Source organism: Pseudomyrmex gracilis, unplaced genomic scaffold (assembly GCF_002006095.1).
Source record: "Pseudomyrmex gracilis isolate BER0280 unplaced genomic scaffold, ASM200609v1 scaffold_205, whole genome shotgun sequence".
Lineage (NCBI taxonomy): Eukaryota > Metazoa > Arthropoda > Insecta > Hymenoptera > Formicidae > Pseudomyrmex > Pseudomyrmex gracilis.
In genome coordinates, this window is record NW_018020789.1 from 1 (window position 1) to 23,146 (window position 23,146).

The 23,146-nt window shown below is 44.7% G+C and overlaps 2 protein-coding genes across 3 annotated transcripts in view; one reads left to right on the forward strand and one right to left on the reverse strand.

Moving 5' to 3' along the window:
* Window positions 1-2,730: 2,730 nt before the first annotated feature.
* Window positions 2,731-6,251, reverse strand: LOC109858454 (mitochondrial sodium/hydrogen exchanger 9B2-like). 2 transcript variants are annotated; one of them, XM_020435720.1, is made up of 7 exons: window positions 6,139-6,251; window positions 5,368-5,970; window positions 5,063-5,238; window positions 4,380-4,498; window positions 3,523-3,669; window positions 3,212-3,313; window positions 2,775-3,117 (listed from the first exon to the last, which is right to left on the reverse strand). In XM_020435720.1, exons 1-7 carry the CDS (start codon window positions 6,207-6,209, stop codon window positions 2,824-2,826), a joined length of 1,512 nt encoding a protein of 503 aa, XP_020291309.1. In that variant the 5' UTR covers window positions 6,210-6,251; the 3' UTR covers window positions 2,775-2,823. The 2 variants fall into 2 exon arrangements, with proteins under 2 accessions (XP_020291308.1, XP_020291309.1); XM_020435719.1 differs by having other exon boundaries at window positions 2,731-3,313.
* Window positions 6,252-8,541: 2,290 nt separating this feature from the next.
* LOC109858453 (zinc finger protein 418-like) overlaps window positions 8,542-23,146 on the forward strand; it is a 156,173-nt gene continuing 141,568 nt past the window's right edge. Inside the window, exon 1 of the mRNA XM_020435715.1 lies at window positions 8,542-8,817. The gene's annotated coding sequence lies outside the window, so the exon portion shown is untranslated. The remainder of the gene's footprint in view (window positions 8,818-23,146) is intronic.

The window sequence follows — 23,146 nt, forward strand, 5'->3', positions numbered from 1 at the left end:
TATAAAGCAAAAAGCAGCAAATGATGATGTAAAAGGAGATGATACACTCCACGAATTCTGATGCTGCTCGCTAAAATAATATTATTTATTTGACTGTCACATCTTTTCTTGTATATCACATTTATGTTGTGTGGAAAGTTGCAATGTTTTTTTTTTTTTATTCTTATCTGTTCTCCTTTCGTATCTTCTCATCACGAGGCCGATCATTTTAAATTTCAAAAGAAATCAAATCCACGCTCGCGAATATACTCACACGCCTGAAGAAGATGACTATGTGGATTAGTGCACATAGCACAGAATAGAACCGCACGCTGTGGACATAGCGTACCGACATGTCGCGGTGACATTAGTTGCGTAGTTCCAATGTGCATCACCTCTGGACATAGCGCTGTCGTAGAGAGCGAAAAATCTTTTATAGAATTTCATACGGTTCTGACTGTTCTCAGTTCTTTTCGTTGTTCGTACTAATTGTAAATGATTTATTGACAGTGAAAGTCGCGGTAGCACAAATTTAAACATTGCATTTTTATATCGTTTGAGAATGGACAGTATTTCGTAGTTTTTATTCTTGTGAGTGTACGGCGCTGAAATCAAGCAGGCGAAAATTTTGCGAGGAACAAAAATTGTGCGATGACTGCTTTTTCGGGCTTTTCTTTTCGGTTAACGCAAATACGTTTTCCCGTGTATTACGCGCAAGGGTGCAACTTAACTCTAAAATCGACTTCGATTCTCGCGACGCGTGATTGGTCCGCTGCGGTCGTCGATACGATACTTCGAGAATCGAAATATCGCACCTCGATTAGAACTCGAATCGCGACAGTCACGAGCATGACGCAAAGAGGGACGGAAGATCTTCGAATCTTTTCGCGCTTCTCCGTTGTTAGTTATCGTTCGAAAGTTAAACTCGGCGCGAATCATCGATCGTTAGTGTTTATTGCGGTGACGTGTGTTGTTCGTTGTGATGTGTAAAACAATCGTTGCACGCGAGTGATAATATACGTTTATATTCCGCATATTCGTTCGCGCGATTTCGATATCGACGATCCGGAACTGAGATGATTCGCCGTGATCTGCCGCAATTCGTCATCGAGTTTTCAGATCGACTTTTTCATCGCCGAAAATCCGTCTTACGTGTGCAATCGTCTCACCAAGTACGTATATATCTCGTTACATAATAAATTATATCAATTACTTTTGTCTGACATTGGTACAGCGAAGATCGACGTTCGAACGCCGCCATTTTGTGATTTCTCGCGGCAGCGTAGATCATCGGGATAGTAGAAAAAATTATATTACATATTACAGTGCATAAAATTATAAGAAAATATTAATCGATTTTTATTAGGTAAATTTACAACACGGTAATAGCAAATTTAAGTAAAACCAGGCAATTTTTCATTTATCTGCTTGAACAAAATTTATTCCGTATTTTTGTATTTTTTGTCCGGAGATTTTTGCTTAAGAATTTTTTTACAATTTTTATAACAACAGTTTAAGTTCTTAAATAATATACTACATAATATAGCGTGTTATATATTATATTATACGTAAAATAATATCAGAATATAAAGTTCTTTTCGTTCTCTGGTAAAAACAAACTTCACAATCGCGTGAAATTCAAATCTCATCAATTTCGCTTGGCCTATATTTTGCCCAAATTTTGTATAAAGAGAAAAAGAGAGAGAGAGAAAGAGAGAGTCGAAGTATCGGTATTGGATCGTGTGTGTGTGCACCGAAAAAATTATATTCTTGTAAGTAGAAGATTTTATACTTAAAAAATCTTCTTAAAGATTTTAGATGATATTCTTCTGAAATTAAGAATATATTCTTTATTTAAGAATATAGTCTTTTTCGATAGTGAGATATATATGTTTTTCTATAGAGGCTTTTTATATTCTAATCAGTATATATTCTTATCAATATTACTATTTAGAGGATTTTCCTCTTGAAATAAGAAACTCTTCTTGGCGCCTATTTTAGTATAAAATATACTTAAAGTAAGTGGGATATCCTCAAAACAAGAATACAATTTTTTCGGTGTGTGTGTGGCGAAGTCGTTCGGTCGGCACACGCAAATCGCGATCGAGTTCGAATAAACGACTCTATCGGTGCAGTCAACCGGGTGTGTGTTGTTGCATAGTCGGCGAGAGAGAGAAATCGCAAGACGCGCACTGGGATGCTGGGTAGCAGAGAGCACGTGCCGCGCGCGCGGAAAAGCGTCATCGCGTGCCTCCTTATCGCGGCGCCACGCGCCTCCTCGTCGTCGTCGTCGTTCGATTCTATTTACGAACAATAAGCACAATGTTCGTATCATCGTCGCCTGAGTAAAACGAACCGCTGCCCCAGTTTCAGTTTTGCCAATAATGATCGGAGACACCAAACAACTCGCTCTCGCGCTGTAAATGCAGAAACACAAGAATACGATCCCCACCGTGTAATATATATATATATACATATATATATATATATATATGCGTTGCGGCAACGACGACGTCGTCGTCTCGCCGTCATTTAGCCGTCTCTCTCGTCGTCGATTTCGCACACTCCGATGCGCTTGTTTACACTCGCCTAAGTGTGTTGAGCGACCAGTCATTTCCGCATCGCGACGCTATCGCCGCGCGCGTATATCTGCTTGCGAAAAACTGTGACAAGGATGAGGCGCAATAAATAAAAAGGATCCAACAATTTGTGAACGTGGCGAAAAATCTCTCGCTGTGTGTAGAATTTTATTGTAAAAAGTAACATTTGTTTATTATTTGTATTTCACTGTGAGATTCATTTTATTGGCGGGAAACGAAGCGATCGCGCGATTGAGAAACGCGTCTACAAAACCGATTCCGTCGAGAGAATCTCGTCGGTTGAACTTTCCGATTTTCTGTTTCGTCGGAACTGTGGAGCGACGACGGGCGCCCAGCTCAACAAACGATCCCTCTTGTACTCCTCGATGCTGATCTTGTTCAGCAGAAGAGGTCCGCTGGTCATCATGGCGAACGCGCCGAGCGGGGCGAGGATCACTATGACGATTATGGACAACCTCACCACGTCGAGGGCTAATTCGATTTTCGCCGGGTCGTCTTCCTTGCTTGCGCGCTCGAACGCTATCGGCGCTAACGCCGCCTTTTTTTTTCACAACGTTTATTACGTAGAGATTGATTGATATTTTAGCGGCCGAAAAATTAACGCGAGAAAGACACAATGCGTGTTTTTTTACCTGTAGGCTTCCCTTTGGCATCCAAGCTATCGCAACGAACAGTCGCTCCTTCCACGTGAAGGACGTTCTGACTGTCGTCAAAAAGGTGGCCGCGCCGCGCACCTGGATTTCGAAATTCGCTTAATACATTTAATTAATTACATTTAATTAATTTATTTCGACGACAAATAAAAAAAAAAAAATCAGATATATCGCCGAGAAACTTGTATTCTCTTTGAGAGAAAGAGAAATTGTTGAGAAAAAAATTATATTATTATATTATAAATATCTCCGAGCGAAAATCGCGTTGCTGTTATCTACAATTAATTTACTGATATTGCCGCGAGTACACAGGCGAGGTAAAGTCCGAATCTCGACGCGGCCCAATTTCGAAAGTCGCAATTTGCGCCGATCACACCTCCCAAAATCGGCTGCACTACGTGCCACAGAAAGTAAAACGTCTTGTGAAACGGTGTTGTCTGAAACAGAAAGAAAAACATTTACGCAAATACTTCTGTACGCGATTGCGAGTCTTGGAATTTTGTTCAAAAAATTATATTCGTCCATCCGACGAGGACAAATAAATTAGCGCGAATTAGCAGTTTGTGTTCGAATATTGATTAGCTTACGTCGTACGAAACCGTCAAAATTCGCCAGCCACGAACGGCTATGTACGACAGTATAATGGTGGCGAGATACCCTCCGCCCGTGATTGCCATTCTCGACGCCGCTGTGGTGCACGTTAAAGATGCAAGAGCCAAACCGCCGATGCGATACGACGTTGCGTGTTTCTGTCCGATCGGGGGAGAGAAAGAAAATTCGCCAGTCAAAGAGAGACGGGAACGGGGAGGGAAAGGGGGAAGGTAACGGTATTTATACTGTCAGAAATTTTATACGCCAGCGTTTTATCGCATCGATCGCACGCGAATAAAACAAACAAAAAAGAAAGATTGTAATAAAAGCCGACGCGCTCGTGTTTCCGCAAACTTTGCTCCGGTATTCCCGCGGCGCGAAAGAAAGAAAGACGATACCTGCGCGCATTAATAAAACATCGCGAAAGGGCGTTAATAAGTCCGCTCTTGTTAGTTTAGATTACGCGAACGTGCTCGTTTCGCGATACGTGACCCGAATTTCCGCGAGCTTGTTTTTTTTGGGGGAAAAACGCGAAGGAAATGAATAAAGTACCTACGTGATTGCGATGTGGGAAAAAGGCCAGGGCGAAGCCCAAGATTATTCCCGCTATAAGTCCCAGGAGGAAATCTCGAATCCCGCCGGGGACGTAGGACCACCATTCTGTTCTCCCGTCATCTGGGAAGATATATGGCTCTCTTTATGGAAAGGCTTTTTGTATGGTGTTTTTTTTTTTTTTGTTTTTTTGTACGTAGCTGGTCTCGCTCGGGTTGCGGTGTCACAAACCGCTAATGTATTAATCATGAATACTGTGAAATATTTAAACCGCGATCCATAGAATGTAGCAAGTTTTCACCTCGTAAAGATATAAATACACACACATCGTACGTGTGTGTGTGTGTGTTCTCGCGCAACTAGGAAAATTATTTATCATTCTCTCTCTCCGAGGTTGAAACGCGAACCGATATAAAACGTTGCTCCTCGTCTCAGTCTTTAACAAACATTTTTTTAATTAAAAAGTAGGAAATCTATTAATGAAGAAATTATTATTTTTTAAAAATCTCAAGTATATTTTCGTGCGCGAACGCGCGGTTGAGGAAAATTTCAGTAGAAAATAAATAGAAGAAAATTGAATAGAAAACTTAAAATAGAAAATTGTTTTCGTTGTATATATATACGGAAAGGATATGCTCCGTATAGAGAGAGTCGTGCTTCGAAATTATCTTACGCTTTCTGTTATACCGTTGCTAAAAACAACCGAGACGCAGATGGCGAACAGAGACACGACGTGAACGGTATCGATGCACGTAGCCGTGCTCAACAAGCTGGTTAACTCCTTGTCTTCTCCGTAACCGCTCTCGGCCAGGATGAGCATGCACCCGACCGTCACTACGGGGGACATGCACGCAACGATCGTCCTTTGAAGCAAATTGTTGCGAAGATATTTACAGACTGTTTAATTAATCAACAACACAAACGATTTCACGAAAGTGTTTTTTTAGAAACAATTTGTGTTGTTTTCTGTTCAAACAAGCGATTTAACTAACCCAGTCATGAAAGACCAGTCCCACGGATAGCCGAGGAGATATCTGCACGACACGGTGACCGTCAGCATCTCGACGGTGCACGGAACGATGGCGAGGATCATCACGAACGCCGGATGCGCCCGCAGAACGGTCGTGGTCAGTTGCAATCCGGCACGCACCATGATAAAGGTCACGCAGAAGATCCGGATCATCGAGGCCGAGTCCGATCCGAGCTGGTCTTGTATGTTGTAGACGTCGGTGTTGCGCATTATTATACCGGCGAGTAACATGCCGAAGATGGGCGGGATATGCAGACGCGGAATGTACGTGAGGGACCAGCCGAGCGCGTAGGAGGACACGACGAGGATAAAGAAGCCGAAGACGGCGCCGCCGGGCATAACCGGGTCGCCCAGCAGGAAATACAAAACGGTCCAGGCCAGCAGGGTCATGCCGGTCACGGTCGCGAGCCAGAAAAGATCCGCCCACGTCACTCGAAGCTCGTAACACGTGGAAATCGCGTCGGTCACGATAATCTCTCGCAGGACCGGGTTGCAAAAGGTCGCCCGGTGACAACAGGTGTTGTCATTCTCGTCCTCGTCCCGTTCTTCCAACGTCCGAATCGATCTAGGAATCATCGTCGTCTCTTATGATCCGCCAAGTCGAGGCACGTGTCGCAATTGCTCAGAAATGGAAATGTGGCAATTGCACAAGCACTCTCTCACTCTCTCTCTCTCTCTCTCTCGCGTTAGATTTCATCATGTGTTGAAATTATTCACGCTCTGATTTACTCACTTCCCTCGCATTTGCGTATTATTAGACACTCGCGTGGATGTGGTCGGTTCATCTTCGGGAATACGTTGCATGCGACACACAACAGCGTGTTTATTCGCTCGCGTCGATATATATGTTCGTCAAATTCGCTCTCAGAATTGAATATTATTGGTTATTCTACTCGCACGCGCAAATAGGTGTTGCTCCGTATCGATTAATGTATGAATCTCGATGTCTCTCTTAACTAACTTCGCGTTCAAGTTCAAAGAGAGACGCGTTTCGCTTCGCAAATAATTTGAAATTCAATCAACGCGCTTTTAACAAAGATATTAAATATTACTGAAACTCGTTCGCGCGCGAAAACGTGATACAATTTTGTTTTAAAATAATATTAAATACAGTTTTCGTTATATGTATTTTTATAACAAATTAACATCTCATTTTCTCCGAGTAAATTTTACAATGGAATTTAATTTAAAATATGAGTCTATGTATACTTTGTCTTGGTTTGTTGCAGAACACGCTCTCGAAAATGTGTTCCGAGAGAGTCGTCGTTCTCCTCTCGACCGAAATCCTCGAGAAAACCCCCGTTATACTCTTTCTCGAGTGCGCGCGCGCGCGCGCGACAGCAATCTCATCTCTAAATGCAAATAGAAGCTATTACTGACGATGTACTCGCTCTTAATTTATTCCATAATCGAGACGGTTTCCGCGAAATATTCACCATTTCTACGGTTGGGGAAATATCTCTTTTTCAATGACGCGGTCATTGGGGGCACGCTTGTGAAAAAAAAAAAAAAAAAAATTATCCCCGCGGAAAATGATAGACGTCGCCGCGACGACGCAGCGGGGAATAAAGATCGAACGAACGAGAGAGAGAGAGAATCTTTAAAGGGGCAACCAACTGTGCGTTTGATGCGAAAAAGCTTCAAAGGATTCCCGCGGATATTGAATAATTCCAGATACGCCGGGGATGCCTTGTGAAATATTCCCGATTAGAGCGTAATTTCAACGAGACCGCGAGACCGGTATCGAAGTATTATATTTCGGCCTCGATCGAACTTGGAATAAACGCCGCGATTATTTTATGCTCACACACAAACACGTCGATGCTTAAAACAAACAACTTTGTTGCACGAAATGCGCGGAAGCGCACGCGCTCTTTATTTCTCGCGCCGAAGATCCATGATCGATGCAGCGGTGAAGTAACTTTAACACACCGTTCGGGCAATCTCTCACACACTCGGGCGCGAATAACGGCAAATTATCGTGAAAAATGCCCGTGGCAAAGAAAAATCGGTCGTACGCCCGGAAAAAAGAGAGTAGAAGCGCGCGAAGATATTCGAAGGAAAAAATCGAGTTACAGTCTCTCTCTCTCTCTCTCTCTCTCTTTCTCTGTGATGTAGGTCGCGCGCTTATCATCGTTGTAACGCGAACTTTTAGCGCCCCTCCGAAATCCCGTCGTGTTAACGGAGGATGACGGTTGAATGGTCGGGGAAGCGAAAACTCTCTCTTGCGCGCACAGCGCCGAGAGCGAGAATCAGCAAACGAGGCCTGAAACCGTCGGAGGATTTTTTTCGCGACGTCAACGTCGAGGCGTGTGTAACGTTGGATCACACCGAAGCGGTTCTCTCTCCTTATTTCCATACTGGCCCAGTTTTCGTCTCGGGATTATGCGTGCGCGAACGTTTGACGTTCGTCCGGTAAGTAATGTTCAACGCTCTTATCGCTTGCTTCTTTTTTTTTTTTTTTTGCAAACTAATTCTCGCTTTATCGCAAAACTATTCATTTCCTCGATCGATTTGCGTAAAAAAAAAACAACGACGCGCGTTTTCTCAACAATGTGCGCAAACTTTTTCCATTGAAAAAAACAAAAAAAAGAAAATTCAACTGTTTTTTTTTTGTATTTAACTTGAAGAAGGTAAAAATCTCGGATTCAAATTGTGCGCGTCTCGCCTTATTGCCGAAACGTTCTCGTAAAAAAAAAAAATTGTCGAGTTTCGAGAAATGAAAAATTCGGGAAACTTTTATCGTCGGTTTTGTTTGAGAAGAATGTGCGCAGAGAGAGATTTTTGAGATCGGTCAAAAGAGGAGAAGGGATATAATAATTCTTTTCACTCGAGGCTATTGTTTCTCGAAAAATTCGTTAAAAAAGTTGAATATTTTTATTAGCGATAGTCTGTGCGAAACGCAACTTTTTTTTTTTAACCGACTCGCGCCAATAACATCCATCGACCATTCTCTCCTCTCTCGCAGCCTCTTACACACCCCCTTTCGCGCACCACCCGCGCCGGTGTCTCTCCTATCCGCGCGCATTCTCTCTCAACCCCCTCTTGCCCCCATTTACCCTCTCCAGCGCCCGTAGCTTCACCTCCACTCGATGCTACCCCGTGAGAATATTCAGTCCGCGAGCGATGCTTGTCGCGATCGTGCCGAAAAATTCTTGATTGAGAGAAAACCCGGTTTGTGGGTATTTGCGGAGACTGTGATTAAAAAAAAAAAAACAAACAAACAAACAAATAGCGGTTTTTTTCAAATTCGGTTCGTCCGCAAATTTCGGAATTCGTGTGCTCGCGCACGTGAGCGGGACCCGAAAAAGTCGGGTTGCGTATTCGCGCGCGCAGAGAAAATTAAATTCAACTCGGTAGTAAATTTTGTGGATCCCGATCGAGTGGTGGTAAATCGGAGCGCGAACTCAAGGTGAGTTTCTTCCACGTAAAACCTTACTTTTACAGATAACGCAACCTGCATAATTGCAGGTTTAATTTTAATTATATCGCGCAACAATTTGCGTCGATAGCGAAATAATCGCGCGGAAATTAAATTTCCGCGCGAGAGTTTTGGAAGGAGAAAAATTTCGCCGAAAATCGCGGCGATTGCCGCTCGTTAGTGACGTTGTACACGTTTAAGAGCGATAAAACGATTGATTTGGCAAACAAAGAGACAAAAACGGCACAGCTGCCGTAAAATACAATTGCGGTTGCGATGCGGGAAATGAGCAAACATCGCGCCCGGTTTGCGCAGTTTGCGCAGTTAATCTGTCGTCGCGTCGCTGTGAAAATCGCGTTCCCCCCCATTATACGCGGTTCTCCTTGTTTTAGGATCGCTATATTCGCGTCGTCGCTCATTGTTACGCCGAACACGACGAACACGACGACGGTCGGTTCTTAAGGGGGATACGATGTTTTACGCCATGATTTACGCGGAACTCTATCTCGCGGTGCCAAAACTATTAGACCGAGTAAAGTATGCATGATCCTCTTCTCAGGGGAGAAAGAGAGAGAGAAGTGGTGTATCTCAGCTGTCGCGCCCCAAGTTCTGGCGTGTCTTCAAAACACACGTTCTCTCGTTTGTTGTTTCGCGCTCAAGAGATTCCGAAGTTCGGATCCGACTCCGCTTCTCTTGTTTCTCCGAGAGAAACGGAGACGTGAAGTAATACTCGACACGTATCTAATAAGATCGCGTCGCGTTATCCGATAGGTATTTAACACGTTCAACGTTTAAACGCTTTTATCGCTACGTCAAAAGATATAGATTTGAACTTGAGTTACGGAAAATACAAAATTATACACGCGCTTTCCGTATCTTATCACGTTCTTATCAATCCCGGTTTTACGTGTGTGTTTCAACCGACGATCGCGCGCGGACAGAGTGGACGCGCGTCGGCGCAAGACCGGAAGAGGATAATAAACGAGATAAATCGTCGCAATAATTGGGACGTTTTCTAATATATCGACACGAAGAGCGCGGATTAAAGTCTCGCGGAGCGCGAGAAATTATGTAAGCGCGGGAAGAGGGAAGGGTCTTTGACCCTTGGCGAGATCACTTAAATCAAACGATATTGGATTTGTGTCTGGGACTGGGAAAATAGCACTCTTGGTAAAATGAATATCTATTTTGGTTGTTGAAGAGAGAGCGACGCAGTCAGTCGTATCCCGATGGGTAGTTTCGCCTCCGTCAAGTGGATTTAAGGTTATTGAACTTGTTCATTGATCCCCCCGTCGATGTGCACCGGCACATCGCCGCGCGTCACACAACCACCACACGGAGATCCCGCGCCAACCCTGCGCCACCGCCATCATCATCGCGGGCTTCGCAACTTTGTTCGCCGACCACTCCGCCTCTCTCTCTCTCTGCCTCTCTCTCTTTCTCTCTCTGCATCCTCGAGATGCTTTTGAATTCTCGATGCGCGCGTAAAAGTGCATCTCTCCACGCGATCCGGAATACCGTTCGTATATTAATTTATTATCCAATAGCCGTGCATTATGGGGGACGGGGGAGAGGGCGATTAGCGATTATGCACAGCTACGTTCCCTTGGCTTAATTTGCAGACCAAACGCGCTTATCTTGTCGGAGAAAACGTACGTATTAGACTGGCTGATCGCTGAATTAACGACATTCCCCGAGTCGAGCGAAACACATTGAGAGAAATTATTTCGATCGTCGGGTTTTAATACCTCGCGGATGTGTAATTCGGGGATTTTTCCCGGAGCAATGACCGCACACACACACGTACGTATAGCAAATAGCTCGGTTTCGTGAGAACACCTTTAATGCGATTTTAAACAATGTACGTTCCGTTCGCGGAACGTCACACACGATCGCGTTTCTATTATTTATTAATCTCCCCGAAAACGGAGATTCGTTAATTGATTTTTTTATGTTAATCAATTTTTATCTCTCACAAGCGCGGTCTTTTGTCGCGATTTGTTTTCGAAAAATTCCGGCGCGCGTTACGCGCGGACAACTTCGATGACGAGAGAGAAAATATATAAAACGACACGTGTGTAATCTTCCTTCTCTTCTTTTTTTTTTTCATTTTCACGCCCTCGATTTCTGGAGCGGCGTGTCCTAACAGTTTTACGATAGTTGTAAAGCGTCCCGTTGGAATTTTCGCGTCGGACGGTTTTCGTTCGCGCATATAACACCGAGATATTCTAAAATGATACACGCACCGGCGTTTCTCGCGTTCTCGTCACGCGCACGGCGTGTATCCATAGTTTTCAAAACGGCGAATTGTTTCGCGAAAAATCACGGAGGCGACGTGATTTTTTTTATAGTTTACGCGCGCGTTACAGCTGCGCCTCCGCCGATGTTGTACCGGATACAAACGAATGTTAAAACAAAACAAAACAAAACGCAAAAATGTATCGTTCGAATCCGAGTTTCCGATCAATCACGGCGCGAAGAACGCGCGCACACGTCTCCGACCCGATGTGTGTACGTATATGCGTGTTATTTTTCCGAAGAGCATAAATTGCGTAACGGAATAAATTGTGACGTGTAAATTTCACTCTAGACAACGGATCGGAGCGCTGAACGATCAAGGGTATAATATTTCATTCTTTCTGGATCGACGACGGACGTGCGATAACATTTTGTCGGATTAAACTTGTGTGTGTGTGTGTGTGTAACGTTGTTGCAAATCGCGCAGACGGGCGTGTTTTTCCATCAGCGGCGCTAAGCGTAGCGGAAATCATATCGCGTTGCAGATGGAACGTCGAATTATCCGGGAAAAAAAATAGAAGGGCGGGAGAAAAGGGTGTTACTTCCGAAAGGCTCTCACCCCGAGCTTTTGCTCTGCCTCTCTCCCACCCGTCCTCCGAAAACGCGAAAATTGAATTCGCAGAGGCAGTGACAGGTACTCGATATGTACGAGACGCGCGCGCGCGCGGGCTAATGGCCACGTTTCGCCGGGCGTTCGCGCGTCTCGCGGGACTTGACACGGACGGAGGGAAGAAGAGTGTTCTTCTCTCTCACCCATCGGGAATCTCGCGTCCCGATATCGACCTCTCTCCCGTGCCACTCACCTCCGTCTTTCTTCGTTGACGACGAGATACACTTGACACGCCGCCGCGACCCGAATCTCAAAAATTCAAAAGCCACGCGCGCCGCTCGCGCGACTTCGCCTGAATTCTGCAACGAGCGACGGCTATTTTCCCGCGTCGCCAGCGGCGACTTTTCCTCCAAGCTCTCGTTTTCAGCCAATCTCGTGAATAAGGGGTCTTTTGAAACGTCGGTTTCTTTGACGGTTGCCGAATCAAATAAAGATATTGTCAGATTTTTTTTTCTTTTTTTTTTTTTTCAACAAATTCGACTTTTCTCGAATCGGGTCGCGCGCGTTGTAATTGCCATTTTAGTTTTAGATGTCTGAAGTTTTTAGACTGGATAAAATTTAACTCTTTTGTGAAACGCTTTTATAAGAAATTAAAATATTTAGAAATTACGAACCTACGTGTACCTAATATATACATTGTTATAGTATTAGGTCTAACGGAAAGTTCTGTCCGTTTTTGGAATAAAACAAAATACAAATTTTTCTTAATTTTTCAAAAATGGGATATACAAATTGCCCTCACGCTGGCAAGAAATCATTAATAATATAATAGCGATTATATTTATTTAATAAAGTTTATTGACGGTAAGAAAAATTTTTATTTTGTTTTATTCCAAAAACGGACAGAAACTTTCCGGTAGACCTAATATAATGAATATGCATAAAATATGCAATTTGTTACGAAGTAAGTTGATGAGCCTCGACGAATATTCGCTAAGTATATTCCCAACTGAAAGTTGCTAAAAGATTGAGGCGTCAGTCAATATCTTGCGTTAGATTACCGCGCATAAAGTAGGTCAACCTGAAGAGACAACGTTCGCCGAGCAGAAACTGATTCAATTTGTCTTTAAGCGAGGGATACTTGCGAAACAGATTATTGCCGAGATGAGTTTGGGCGTTAGCGAGCTAAAGAGGAGAGTTCACGACACATATTGCGCGGTGAATTATACAGAACAATTTAATATTACTTTAAGACAGTACACGCACACACACACTCACACACACAAAATAATAAAAATTCGCAAATATTTGAACAATTATAATTGATAGATAAATGTTTGATCAGACACTCGCTTGTAAAATTTGAAAAATCGGAAATTCGCGGCGTTGAAAAGATCGGCTTGACTTTTTGCGAGAAAAAATTGAATATTTACACTTTGCTCGCGTGCATGTGATCGAAATCGGATCTTTCTCGCGCTGTTAATTTATTGATCTCTTGCGCTTTGAACGCAAATTTCAACTATACGTTCCGGTATGAGTCAATTCGTGGCGGCGCGGCGCTTGCGGCGAGACGTCTGTCAAACACTGACAGCGAGCAAACACGGAATGAACTATTTCACTCGAATGATATCGTTAATTATTCATTATGACGTCTCGCCGGTAGTTTTTTAGCTTTTTATATTTCTCGAATTTTGTTCCGCGGATCACACATCAATTGTTATTCGCAAGCGATATTTTTGTCTCCAAATCAAGATTGAATGAAAAACGAAAAAAAACACACACGGTTTATATTTAATAAAATATTTAATAAAACCCACAGTATCAAAAAAAAAAAAAAGAAGAAAACTCTTTTGGTCAGCGACGTGTTCGATGTTTCGTAAAATAATTGAATTAGAAAGCGACAAATTGGGAGAGAACGTCGAGATAAATTCGAGGATATGTTAAATCGACGAAAGCATAGAGAGAGAGAGAGAAAATTCACGGACTTGTTTCGGTTTGAACCTCTGTATTACCACTGTGTTTTGCTCTGTGAGAGTGCATCGCGCGGCCGTATAAAAACCAATAACAAAGTGATTCGGCCGGAATTGAGTTCCGGGCGAACTTCCGCGGGACGACGACTCGATATAACCCGGCCCGGGTTCCGCTTCGATACGGACGCAACAATTTTGTGACATTACGTTCGACAAAGTTGCATGCTCTCTTTTTTTTTGGACACACAGAGAAGAACGTAGCAAAATAAAACCGCGTGTTATTTATTTATTTTGCCGATTAAATACTTAACGTTGAGAAAGAAACCGCTAACTGCGCAAGAACAACTTGCCGGAAGCAAAAAGCAACTCTTCTCAAAAAAAAAAAAAAAAAAAAGAAAAAAAAAAGAGAGACAACAAAGAACTCGCTTTTATTTATCTTCCGCGCTCAACTTATCTCGAATATTCTCGATCATCTTGCTTGTATACTGCGAAGTTTGTTCGGAGAGAATTATAACCACTATCGCACCGATGTTCTCCGTTTATTCGCGGAGTAAATATATATATATATATATATATATATCTTTTCCGGAATATCGAGAAAAAGAGAGAACAAACGGGATTAACTTTACATTTTGCGAGTATCGATTCGAGCCATCGCTCGGAGTTTCCAACAAACAACAACAATTTTGTCATCGATAACATCGCGATGTCGCGCAGACGCCGGGGAAATCCCCAAAGGGCGTATATTTCGTCCTGGAAGCGAGTCAGTGGGATGCTATTCGCGAACTTCCGTCATAATAACCTTCCTCTTGATAGAGAGGGACAGAGAGAGAGAGAGAGGGACACAAACCGCGTTCAGATATTTATCTAATTTGATTACGAACGACATCCTCCGCGCGTTCGATGGAGGATACGTTAGGAACAGACTTGTCGCGTCTCAGAGAGAGAGACCGCGGGGATCTCTCCTCCCAGGTTCGTTCACCTGCCGCGTCGATCACAGCTTCAACAGCGCGCGGTGAGCACTGTACATATTTCAGAAAGTACTCGACATGGTGTCGCCGTTAATTACCCGGTTGGCAAAGTGCATTAATTACTGATTCGCGAGGAGCTCACGAGCGAGAACGCGCGCTCGGGATATATATCGTCAAATAATAAAGTGCGCACCTATAACGCGAGAAGGTGGCTTCTCGATGCGAAAATCGCGCAACACGCATTTTTTCCCTCCACCCGTCGGTTTAATTTCGCGCGCGCACATATCCCTTCCGGTTTTCACCGCGACGATATTTTGTAAAACATAAATTTTTACAACGATTATTAATTTTTAACCCTCTTTTAGAGCCATCGCGTTGGCGTTGTTTTTTTGCCGAGTTAACCCGAGTCGAAATTTAGCGTCTACGTTGAACCTCAATTTTTCTTTTTTTGTGTAGGAGTAAGAGAGAAAGTAGATCCTACTTTGACGCTGCTGTACGTCCGAAATTTTCTTTTTTCCCGCTAAAGTTTTAAAGCAGGGTTCAATTCTCAGATCAGACTGCGCATTGCGGGCTCTGATAGGCTCAAAGTAGGATTAAGAAAAAAAGTAGATGCTACTTTGACGCTGCTGTACGTCCGAAATTTGTTTTTTTTCAAAAATTGAGGTTCAATGTAGACGCTAAATTTCGACTCGGGATTTGCGTGAATTTTTATACACATCCCGTGTGTGTTGTACACGTGTTCGCGCGTGGAGTCAGTCTCGATTATCTCTTCTGAGATAATCGAGCAATTAATTATTCGGCAACCGACCGCGCGCGGTCAAAGAATTCAATGATTATCAAACGAACGAAGAGATAATGAAATAACAGACAAAATTCGTTCGGAAAAACGAGACGCGTCAAGTGTGAGATTGCGCGAAACGTTTTTACGCGAGATGTCCGCGCGATCGACGATGTTGCGTATAAGCGCGCGATAAGAAGAAGATAAAATTCATAGGCGCGCGTGACCCGAGTATTTGCCTCTGTACACGCTGCTGTCAATCGCTCGGTCGGACGAGCTGTCGGTCGGCGAGACAGCGAAAGGGACGGACACCGACGCCCTAGAAAAGACGAGAGAGAGAGAGAGAGGGAGCGGAACACGATCGATGGATCGTTTGTATCCGCATTCGCGCACACACAGAGAGACACGCTCATCAAGGGACGACGACACACGCTCGGCGAAATCTCTTCTCGTTCGTGCAACCGGTCGTTGGGAAATCCCAAAGCTGTCGCGACAATGAACGCGGACGGATGTCTTTATACACGTCGAGAAAGAAACCGGGGTTTTTTTTTTCGCGCGTGTTTGGAGCGTCGCCAGACTCGCTCTTTCCCTTCGGCGCGAGCAAAAGACAATAACACGTACGTTGCTCGCGCGTCTCGGACAGCGCGGAAGATCGGGAAGATGCAACGCGCCGGTAAAAGGTTGAGCGCCGTTTAAAAAGCATCGGATTCGCGTTACCGCGAGGAAATGCGCGCGGAGGCGCGCGTTTCTGTTGCGGATGTCGATCACGCCGAGATTTTCCTTACGGGCGGCATTTCCCCCCGACAGGGGGAGAACCGCCGTCTACGACGGAGATTAGGACGTTACGTGAAACCGAAATCGCGCGTCCGTCACGTCGAGTTTCTTCACAAAAGATGCAATTTGGAAAACGAGAAATAAAATACATCAAAACGCGGGGAAATGTACTCGAGGTTGCGTCGCGACAGATAAACAATATATCAAGATAAATAATTTTGACAGTTTTCTTGCATTAATTGTTAAATTGTTACAAAATATTCTCGAGAAAAACTAAAGGGACGTGCGCTCAAAATTGATATTAAAGTGATGGGAAAAAAATATTGATATAATTACACCGAAAACATTGTATTCTTATTTTGAGGATATTCCACTTACTTTAAGTATATTTTATACTAAAATAAGCGCCAAGAAGAGTTTCTTATTTTAAGAGGAAAATCCTCTAAATATAGTAACATTGATAAGAATATATACTGATTAGAATATAAAAAGCCTCTATAGAGAAACATATATCTCACTATCGAAAAAGACTATATTCTTAAATAAAAAATATATTCTTATTTTCAGAAGAATATCATCTAAAATCTTTAAGAAGATTTTTTAAGTATAAAATCTTTTACTTACAAGAATATAATTTTTTCGGTGTAATATTAATATTACGTACTAACTTCTCTGCTACGCGATTCCGCAACGATATCGCGTCGCGTAAGGTTAGTAGATTCGCGACGGACGCGCGCGTTGAATAATTTCCTTCGGGTCCCCTGCGGGGATTTATTTTTTTCGTTTCGTGCGCGCATAAAAACTCGACATTGTGTGCGCGCAGAGAAAAAGCGTCCACTCGAAAAGCAGCCGTAACGAGTGGGTAACCCCATCCCGAAGCCTTAAAGAGGAAGGGTGGAGTAATCGTGTAACAAGAGGCCTCCCGTGCAAAAGGGGGGTTGAAGAGTTCGCGAAACCGTGCGCGAGAGGAGGCATCGTCGTGGACGACGTCGTGATGGAGACGCGTGGCGAGTAGTGTGACGTGGCTGCATTGTAACACAAGAGTTTCCACATCTCTTTCTTTCACGCCACTCGTCACCTCGCCACGCACTTCTCTAACTGCGCCGCGCTCGGATGGAACCAAATCACCTGCATTTCCTGATTTAAATATCGCGCCCCCCCCCCTCGAGATCTCCCTCGCTTGAAAAGTCTCGACATTTTTCTCCGCGAGTGAGTTGCTCAAAAAAAAACAAAATAATAATAATATAATTAGTTCATTCGATTTTATTTCAAATTCGATTCGACGTTAGGGGGAGAAGATATTCCGTGGCCAATCGTCCGAGAATTATATTGACCCGAGGGGGTCGTAATCGCTGTTTAATTTGTCCAGTAGCTTCATAATAATACGCGTGTTTGTGAGTCGCTCGTCCTCGACTCCGACTCTCTCTCTCTCTCGCTCAAAAGTCATTCCGCGGAGCGGCGGGGTCAAAAGCGGCAAGGGCGCTCGTTAAGAAAAGTTCCCTCGCCGACGACGATGACGACGTCGACAACGAGAGGGAGGAATTTGCGAACTGGATCTTTAACACACGAGACGCCCCGAAAGGGGACGCCGACCCCGGGTGTGTATCGCGGGGATCTCCCCCGCCGCTCTCAATCCTCATTTAGTTGCACAATGAGACGGGACTTCGGGGGGGCGAGGGGGGCTGCCGAAGGGAGACGACGCGCGGTGCGCAGGAACAAAGAAAGCGGGGTTTCTCTTCCCGCAGGCTTCGGGGAAACGTGGAAAAGCGCGAAGCACCGGGTGCTGCGCGTCCCGTCCTAGGGGGGGGGTTGTTTCCCGAAAGCGACCACCCTTCGCGTCTCCGCCGACGTGGACGGGGGGGCGGGAGGAAAGGAGCCAGCTGCTTCTCGTGCTTTTGACGTTTTGCGCAGTGTACGTCGTTGCGTACGATTGCGAATCTGATTGGTTATTTATGGCGCGCGCCGCTGGAAATTACAATCCTAACCCCCCGTGCGTTTTACCGGGGAACCGGGGGCGATAAATCTTTTTGCCATAACCAGACGCGCGCGCGAGATCCTCTTACGCGCGCCCCGCTTGTTCCCTTCACCCCTCTCTGGATTCTCTCGGGCCTGCTTTTCACTCGATATGGAAATAGAGTCATAAAGGAGGCCATAAAGGCCGTTTCATTTGCTTCGCAATTTATTCACGGAGCCCCCCCCTCCCCCTCTTCTTGTCCGAAAATTTAGTTAGAGGATGGAAACTTGAAAAAAAACGCCGTACGTGCGCACAATTTGCGCAATCGATATTTTTTCTTCTCTCTTGTTTGCAAACAAGATCCCCGTCGTTTTTTGTTTTTGCGTGTCGTAATTGCGAGCAAATATTCGCGGGAAGAATTTTAAAACGCACTTAGTTTTCAATCCGCAAAAAGCTACGAAGAAACCAAAATCCAACGTCGGTTAATTTACGTAAATCTTCTTTCGGTCGGGCCGAACACACACACACAAATGTGATTTGCCAAAAGCGCCAAGTTCCGGGGGTCGTCGCATCCCGGAGCGAAGACAATCTGCGGAGTTCCGCGCGTCTGTGTGTGTGTGCAGTCGTGTTTACGCGTTGCGGTGCTTGCGGAACAATGGCGAGAAAACGACGGTATAGTAGCGGAACGCTATGTACCACCGTTGTCTCATTTCGTGCGACGGTCGATGTGTCTGTCTAGCGTGCGAATAATGGACGAGGCCTAGCGCGCCCCCATACCTCCACCCTCTACCCTCTCTCTCTCCTTACGTCCGCGGAACAAAATTGCACGCGGGCTTTCGGGAAGGAAGATTGAAATTTGCCGTTGCTAAACGCGTCGAGTCGCAAAACGCAAACAAGTACTGTAGTATAACTCGTCGGCCCGCGTCACGGGCCTCCTCATCTTCCTCGCTTTGTGTCTACGTGCGGGCTGGAAAACTATTTCGCGGCACCGCAGACGCACGATACAATGTTGTATATCTCGCGCGTTGTTTTCTCTCTCCCGGATACATACCGGGATTGTTATGCTAATCAAAAGTCTTCTCTCGTTCTCTCGTTCTATCGATCCGTTCTCATGCTCTCGTCGGTCCCCGTCTCCCGTTTCGTATCCGCGTGTTAACTCCCGCATGTAAGAACGAAGAGCGTCACGGAGCATAGCGTCCGGTCCTCATGGCGCACTTGGACGTTGTAAAACAACGTCGTACGACGACCGTGGGAGTCGTAGCGACGAGAGAGAGAGAGAGAGAGAGTTTTCGTCGGGGTGTGTGTCCCCGGGAAGACCGGTCGGGGAATTGTCTAGATTGCGCGGGAATATTTACAGGCGCGAGGACTCCGCGCCAAGTTAGGAGATAAGGGAGCGAGGGAAACATGTGTGTGAGTTTTTCTCTATGAGATAGAGACCGCGCGAGTTGAGAAACATCGACACATCTCGCGAACTTAATACAGTATCGAGATACGAAAGTTCATTCCGCTACGTGCTCGCGGAGAGACGAAACCTCGGACTCCTCTCGCATCTTGTTATATTACGATACGCGTTTCGGCGCGTGTTTTCCGCGCGCGCGTCTGATTTACGAGCGTTATCGCGCGGAAATATCCATATCGCGATTCGGCCTCCTTTCCTCGGCGTTTTCGAAAGTGTCTTCTCGAATATTCCCGTCGTATCGGGTTTTTTTTTTTTTTTTCTTATCCGCAACGCGGGAAATATTTTATCGCGGGAGAAAAGCGCGAGAGAGAGAGCGCGGAGTAAAATATTTAAGGCGTCCTGGCACACAAGTAGCTCTCGCCACTTGCTTCATACGTGTTCATCTCAATTTTCTTCTCGCGACACAATCTCCAGGAAGTAACGCGCGCGTGCGCGCGAGTTCCTCGCGGCAAATCTCGCTCACGCGGATTATAATTTTCGCAAGATTATATTTTCACGAATGCTTTTCGAAAGAACGCGCGCACGCTCTCTCGAGTTAATTAACAAGGACGATATGAACCGAACAAAAAAGTATTGGACACGCGGAGAAACTAATTAAATTAATATCGTTTTCTTCTCGCGAAAACCGAGAGATCGCGCGCTGTTTCAATTTTGTGAAAATATATGAGCGCGATAAAACACGGGTTTTAATTAACCGCCGGTTATTAATAGTACGCATATGTGTGTAAAAGCAATTGGGACACGGGCTTTTTTTCCCTGTAAAAGGAACGGAACGTATAGCGAAGGGATACGTTGTTTAAATACAAATCATTATTATTACGGACGTTATTATTCGCCATCGCTGCGACAAGAGAAAGCGGAGATAACATTCGGGCGAGGCGCAACTTTGTTGGAATTTCGTTTATTTTCTTCTGGCTGGCGTCGTCGTCGTCGTCGTCGTCGTCGGCGCTCCGCGTTGGGCAATTTTTTACGCTAAAAATCCAAAGTCGACGGGCAAGAGGGACGTGGGAATTTTGTCTAGTTTCACAAAAGTAAACTTAGTTCTTTAGAAGATACTAACAAAGTGGGAAGAGCGAGTGACTCGGGGAAACTCATGGTTGCCACTTGAGCTTGCCGCTTGGCGATGGGAATTCCCGGGTCCTGTGAGCTTCCTTTCCGTTTCCATGGCGACTCATGTAGGGCGCACGCAAGCTCGCGGAGAGAGCTTATCGTGATGTATGTGATGAAGTTGCGCTCGCTCTCTCTCTCTCTCTTTCTTTGTCTTGGCGATTTTCGCGAGAAGAAACTTCCGGAAAAACTTCCGCGCTCCCTCGACTTGTTTTTTTGCAATTGCGCGTTGCCAAAGTTGCCACATTGCGGCGTCTCCTCGTATCATCGATACCGATCATCGGGGCCGGTCTCTCTCTCTCTCTCTCTGGCTCGTCAATTAATCTCCTCGATGGAGTGGAATGATTTCATTTTTCTTCCCTAAAACGATGATATTCGACACTTGTTTGCGAAATTATGTGCGCGATGCGTGCTGCGCGTAGCGCGAAGTCTCGAACTCGCCATTACGTATTAACTTCGAGATGTAAATATCACACACAAAGCTTAAACGCGCGCGCGTACGCGTGGTCTCGCAAATTACGGGAGTTTTAGAGACGAGGAGACAATGCGCGAAGGTCGCGCGCGTTGTCTCTCAGCGCGACGACATAAATAATTCATGCAATTAAATATTTATCCGCGCTTATATCCTATATATGACCGGGGGCAGGCTGTTTGGTAAATCCAGATATAAATCCTTTCGCGCTATGTAAAGCATTAAAGCCGTGTTTTCGCAGACTGCGCTTTATATACCCACGTTAGGTGGGTGCCGTTGCGGCGCGGGTCGCCGCGCGAAAAAGGGAAGGTTCGGCTGGATTAAATAGAGGGTCTCGTGAAAGCAGGGGTCTCTCGCTTTCTCTCTCTCTCCCCGTGTGTATATAGATCGCGACGTGGGCGAACAAAGCGGTATTATACGCATATTTCATCGCGATAAAGACATCTCGCGCGCAAAGGGCGGGTACTTTGCGCCTACAGACCGAATTTTTCGAAGTTATTGGCGGGGGTGATTGTCGCCGAGGTAAATTCGAAGTGTCGTTAAACACTCGTTTAATATTTCCACGTATTACGTTCAACCGAAATGCGCAAAGTGCGAATTTTAAACACACACAGTTTTTATTTGATTTTAATTTTGGGGTGCGACAATACCTGAAGCTTAAAAACTCGTCGCTGATTTAAGTTTTCGATCGAGTAACGTGTAATAATTTTGTACGGTCTTGCGAGACCGTGAGCAAGAAAAAAAAAACACAAAATGGCGAGACTCGCGACCGGGTTTCTCGGAAGATTTTTCTTTGATCTTGAACGCACACAGCGTAAGCGCGCGCATCGCGCGCGGGAAAACCGATGGCGATTAATCAAAACCGGCGGAGGAACGTCGCGGCGTAATCCGTCATCTACAGGGTTATTAATTATTTCTGTCAGTTTTACGTCCGTCTGCCGGTTCTCCACCATTCACCGTCCCCGGTCCCTCGTCGTGTATCTCATAGCGAAATCCCTTTGCCCCGAACAAATTAGCGCGATGAATGTTTTATCGAAGACAATTTGATACGTTGGGCACAAAATTGAGAAGTGATGTTTAAAAGATGGAAAATTAAAGAGACAGAACATTTTCTATAACGCGTTATGTGTACACTTAGCGTAGCCGTGAGATTTATCACTCGGCGCAACCAGATTAAGCGGCGTATCACGTAGTCGACGTCGTTACCCTCGCACATCGTAAGTATACTCAACAGAATGATGAATTCTCGACAAAATTGCCGTTTACGGATCATTTCCGACGAGGTTTTCATTCATCATCGAAGCGTCATCAATTATGACGTCGAATTTTTTTTCTTCCAAAAATGACAGAATTAATATTCAAAAAACAATTATTGTTTTTCACACATCACACGTTGTTGGCAAAAATATTGTTCTAATGTTTACTTTAGCCGGAATTTGATATCTTGAGCAAAAATTATTTTCATCACCTATTTTCTTATATAAAAAAATCCATGTGTACCACAAAGTGCGTGTTTTCATATCGAATATATCGCATCTATCTTGTTGCTTCTTGGTTGGTTGGTTGATCGAGTCGAGTCCGAGATCGAATCAAATCAGTGAAATCGAGACAGTAAATAACGGAAAAGCGATTTTGACAGTTCGTCGTATATGTGGAGAAAATGAAAAACGTGACTAAAGTAAAGTCGCGTGGCAAGAAAGAATAGAAAAACAACACGCGACTAAAGTAACGTGTGACTGTAATTTATATTATACATAACATTAAATAATATATATATTATACATATAATTTATTATTTATTATTTATATTTATGCTATTATATTTTATATTGCATTATATGTATTACATATATACTACAGTAAAGTCACTGATCTCGGTCGCGTGACCGCGGCGGGGTCACTGACCTCGGTCGCGCGACCGCGGCGGGGTCACTGACCTCGGTCGCGTGACCGCGGCGGGGTCACTGACCTCGGTCGCGCGACCGCG